This window comes from Dasypus novemcinctus, chromosome 14, assembly GCF_030445035.2.
Source record: "Dasypus novemcinctus isolate mDasNov1 chromosome 14, mDasNov1.1.hap2, whole genome shotgun sequence".
Taxonomy (NCBI): Eukaryota; Metazoa; Chordata; class Mammalia; order Cingulata; family Dasypodidae; genus Dasypus; species Dasypus novemcinctus.
This window is the reverse complement of record NC_080686.1, coordinates 5,693,820-5,699,108: the sequence shown is the minus strand read 5'-3', so window position 1 is coordinate 5,699,108 and position 5,289 is coordinate 5,693,820. Positions and strand designations below refer to the sequence as shown.

Sequence of the window (5,289 nt, the reverse complement as noted above, 5' to 3'; positions counted from 1 at the left end):
TGGGGACCTCATATTTTTTTAATGTATCAGTGAAAAATGAAGACAGAAATAAAAAAATAAAATATAAAAACAATGCAAGTTACTGGTGTTAGGGTGAGATGTTATATATGTTTGATGTTATATGTTTGTTTTGTATGTTCACAACTATTATACATTCATTGTTTATATATGTTTATATATGTACGAGTGATAAATTTCAATAAAAATTTTAAAAAAAGAGAACTGTACCAGCAGATTGTAAGTTTTCTTTAATTTTGTCTTCCCAAGACACCCAAATGTATTCATTTGTTTTTGTGTGAGGACATGGAAAAGGGTGCTTTAGATTTTTATTTAAGGATGTATGGGGGATTGAACCAGGGATCTTGTACATGGGAAGCAGGCACTCAACCACTGAGTTACACACACTCCCCATCCTTTAGATTTTGGCATGATTAAAGGAAGGAACTAATGGAGCCAAGAAAATGTTCTTTGTTGTGTTTTGAAATTGCCTAAGACTAGTGATTCTTATTTTTGCAAATTGTCATTTTTGGAATGGGAACATCTATTCAAAGCCTGCCAACAGCCATCTATGCTGACACTGCTAGTGTCTGAGTTTACTCAGGAGATCTGAATCTCTGGGCTGTCCATGTGACAGCCAGGCCCTGAGCCTCATCAAACTTGCAACTCTTACCCTCTGGTTATTGGACTTACCCTAGCCAGCTAATAGGGAGGTGAAGAAGGTCAACCACCACACCCGGCAGCCAAGCGTACCTATAACTGCAAGGAGGAGACTTGCTTCCATCATCCATGTGGAATCTAAGCCCCCTCTCAATATAGAGGTGGAGTGGACTTAACCTTCCCAGGGTCTACAGGATGAAGGAAAAGAGTATGGATTAGAGTGGTCTTACTGATATTCTACTATGGAACTATTGTGATTAGTAATGGAGGAAATTGTAGCATTGATGTGGAGAAAGTGGCTATATTGGCTGCTGAGAGTAGGGAGAGGGTATGATGTGAGGATATTTTCAGGACTTGGGGTTGTCCTGGGTGGTACTGAAGGGACAGATGCTGGACATTGTATGTCCTGCCATGGCCCACTGGGTGGATTGGGGAAGAGTCTAGACTACAATATAAACCATATTCCTTGTGGTGCAGTAGTGCTCAAAAATGTATTCACCAAATGCAGTGAATGTCCCACGGTGATGAAAAAGGATGTTGATGTGGGAAGAATGAGGTGAGAGGGGTGGGGGGTATATGGGGACCTCATATATTTTTGATGTAATAGTTAAAAAAATAAAGAGAAACAATGTAAAAAAAATTCTTATCAATGGTTTTTCAAATCTGAAAAACACTGTTGTGAATATTTTTGTGACCCAAGGCCAACTTTTGAACAATGTCCCTTATTCTTTTACAGTACTGTGTCAAAAGAAATGAAAGTACCTCTGATAATTCTGCATCTTGGCCGTCACTCTGCAGGATCTCATGCCTAGTGGCTGCTGGTGTAGTCAACAAGCTCCTACAGTATGTGCTCACACAGATGCCCATAGCCTGAGCACCTTCTCCATCTTGCACTCCACTGTCATGCACTGGCACATGACAGCAGGGGTGCTTGGCACCCTAGACCCAGCAGAGGCTGCATCCTGCTCCCAAGTTGTGGCAACGGGGAAGCCACAAGAGGCCCTGACCACCCACATCAGGGCACCTGACCCTGCCCCAGCCCCTCTGTCCTGTTGGGTTTTACAAAGGGCATTTATTTGGGATAGAAGTTTATAGTCACAAGGCCATAAAGTGTAAGTTACTTCCCTCATCAAAGTCTGTTGCCATATGTTGGAGCAAGATTGTCTGCCAAGGCTCCGTGGTACCCACTTCTTCTGGTCTCAGCTATAGGCTAGTATGAGGTTCATCTCTCTCCATGGAGCTTGTTTCTTCCTGGCCTCAGCTGCTCTGTTCTCTCCACAAGGTCAGCTGAAGAATATCAGGTGCTCTCTCTCCATGGAGATTGTTTCTTCCTGGTCTCAGCTTCTCTGTTCTCTCCACAAGGTCAGCTGAAGAATATCAGGCTCTTTCTTTTCATGGAGCTTGCTTCTTCCTGGCCTCAGCTGCTCTGTTCTCTCCACAAGATCAGCTGAAGAATATCAGGCTCTCTTCACAGGGCCTCTGCCATGTCTACAAAGCCATCTGTATTCCTCTGTGTTCTCTTGCACATTTACTTTCCAGGCCTCCAACATCAAAACTCCAACTCTATTATCTGCCATGTAGTTTCCTCTGTGAGTTCCTACACGTGGGGACTCAATGTACAACAAATGTGGCCCAATCAAAGTCTTAATCATTATTTAATCAAGTAAAAGTGAAACCTCTGAATTTAATACAACCTAATACACCCAGGGGAACAGACCAGTTTACAAACAAAATCCAATATCTATTTTTGGAATTCATAAATAATGCCAAACTGCTCCACTCCTCTACCCCATCACAGCTATTCCAAAATCCTTTTCTTCTAACTCAGACCACTAGTGGAGCAAAACATCACACATCATGTATTGGATAATCCACCCTTTATGAAATGGTGATAAAAGTATTTAAGATGGTTCTTGAAGAACCTGGTTCAGCTGAAGCCAAGGAATTGTGTTGACTACTGATTCAAAACAAATCTATACAGTCAAATATGAGTCATTTTATGTTAACATCCTATGAAATAGGGCAATGATGTGGCATAGAACACATTTCCAGATGAGAATGATTAGGTGGAGAGGAGTTTTAGGAGAGGGAACCCTAACCTGGGCAGAACAGAGCAGAAATACATCCCATATTAAGTGGCTCCTATTGCTGATACTTATGCTTAGCTAGGTCTGAAATTAGTACCTAAGGAATATAGGCCAGAAGAGGGACAGAATTCCACTGGACAGAACACAGTTTTATTTGTGGCTCAGAAGATAATGGAAGACTTTGAAAGGAGGGGGCATTTGACCTGGCATTGAATGTATCCTGACTTTGAATATGTACCAATGGTAAGGGGATTTTAGACATACAAATAGACCACTGTGGGCAAGTGCATAGCTGGAAGCAAAGCATTGGTAGGGACAATATATGGGGCCAAAGAGGTCCAATAGTGGTACAACTGGTCATCCCTATAAGTTTGAGCTTGGGATGCAAGGAAGGGGAAATGTCATCTAAGGAAGAATGGAAAATGACAGGCCTAGGGAACAGCTTTAAGGGTCAGGGCTCTCTGGGAGGTCACTCCAAGCCAGGCGTGTTTCCCAGGGTACAAAAGGACTGCCTCAGAAAAAGCAAGTCTGGTACTATAGACCCATAGTTTATTAGGTACTCGTATTATGAGATACCATGCTGGGGCCAGTGCATTAGATCCATGCAGGTAAAACAAACCAACTAGACCATCTAAACCACAACTAGCACAGCACCCACAACTGAGGATGCTTTTGTTAAAATTATTATAGCTAGGCCTTACTTCTATAAACCTGGTCTTCTGAAAGAGGGCACAGGGCTGCACAGTGTAGAAGAATAGCATTTAATGTCTACAAAAAGGGAAGAGTTTCCCTAGGGCTTCCTTGACATCCTTGTTCCTCAGTGTGTAGATGAGTGGATTAAGGGTGGGGCTTAGAGCTGTGTAAAGAACTCCTGCAAGTTTGCTTCTCTCAGGGTTGTAACTAGAGGCTGGACTGATGTAGGCACAGAATGCAGCTGAGTAGTAGATGGAGACCACAATGAGGTGGGAGGAACAGGTAGAGAAAGCCCGCCACTTTCCCTTGGCTGAGTGAATGCGTAGGATGCTGGCAATGATACAACTATAAGATAGGAGGGTGAGCAGGAAGTTTATGAATCCATAGAAGGTATCAGCCAAGAGAGTCATGATGCTGCTCAAATGGGTGGAACTGCAGGAGAGTAGCAATAGTGGTGGGATTTCACAGAAGAAGTGAGCGATGACATTGGGGCCACAGAAGGACAGCTGTGCCATCAGACCAGTGTTGATGGATGAGTTCAGGGCACAAACAGCCCAGACTGCTGCAGCCAGCGCCACACAGAGCTGCAGGCTCATTAGGGTCCCATAATGCAATGGCCGGCAGATAGCCACATAACGGTCATAGGCCATGACTGTGAGCAACAACAGCTCAGAAGATGCAGACCAGACAAGGAAGAAGAGCTGGGCCATACATCCCTGGAAGGAGATGGTGTTTTCCTCTGAGGCCAAGCCCAACAGCACCTTGGGAATCACAGAGGAGGTAGAGATGATGTCCATGGTGGCCAGGTTGAATAAAAAAATGTACATGGGTCTGTGGAGGGTGGGGCTGCAGGTGATGGTGGCAATGATTAGAGTGTTGCCCATGAGTGCCACAGCATAGAGGGAGAGGAAACAGCCAAGCAGGGGCAGCCGCAGTTCAGGATGCTCTGAGAACCCCTGCAGTATAAACTCCATCACCAGTGTCTGGTTGGACTTCCTCATGTGGTTGGGCAAGTCTGCAGGGCCCCACTTCATGTAGTCATCTGCTCTGTCCCCTCCCTCTGGAAAACCTCAGTTCTCTGCAGAGGTGACATGACACACTTCGGCTCATGTTTCCTTGGGTGACCATTTTAGTACATACCTTATTCTCAGAAAGGGAATGAATCAACTGGATTAACTGATGAAGCTCTTATCCTCAACCAGAAGCCACCCAAATGCTTTTCTGAAAACTAAATATCCTTCATTGACTTTTCTTTTCATTTTCCCATTGAAAAATGTGTCCTCTAGATTTTTATTCTGGGGACCACCTACCAACACCCCAACCTTCCTCTACATAAGGCTAAGGAGACAGTCCCTTGAAAAGGATGTCTATTCCTTCAGTCTCTCTGTCCCCTCCATCTATCACAATGAACTGGCATGCCCATGGAGATGCTGCTTTTGCCTCCTGCTGCCACAGCATCAGCTCCCTACAATGGGTAATTGTTGAGCCTCTACGTAGCATCTGACAAGATCTTTTCTCTCAGGACCCATTCTTCAACTATGTTAAAATGGCACTCTTCTTACCTCTCCATTTGTGTGAATGATTCCTCATTGCTGTTCTTTGGGGATCTTTTCTAACCCTGTGTTCTCTTGGTCCATCATCCCAGTACTCTGGATTATTCTTTCTCCAGTTTGTCATCTCATATCTATCACTCCAGGTCATCTCCCTCCAGAACGCTAGACCCATGAATCCCAAGAACTTCTGTGGTCTTTGTGCTTTGATGAACTACAGACCCTTCAAACACAAACCCATCACCATTGCTCCCCTACTGTTTGTTTCCTCAGTGCATGTATCTCACCCACCCAGCCCCTCA

General features: G+C 44.3%; 1 protein-coding gene across 1 annotated transcript; it reads right to left on the bottom strand.

The window, feature by feature from the left end:
* Positions 1-3,505: 3,505 nt before the first annotated feature.
* LOC101444130 (olfactory receptor 13A1-like) lies at positions 3,506-4,438 on the bottom strand. The gene has a single exon (XM_004479167.2). It carries the CDS (start codon positions 4,436-4,438, stop codon positions 3,506-3,508), a length of 933 nt encoding a protein of 310 aa, XP_004479224.1.
* Between the last annotated feature and the right edge of the window lie 851 nt (positions 4,439-5,289).

Bases quoted from the DNA above. Each gene is read 5' to 3' on its own strand.
- LOC101444130 (XM_004479167.2), bottom strand. From the start codon at position 4,438: ATGAGGAAGTCCAACCAGACACTGGTGATGGAGTTTATACTGCAGGGG.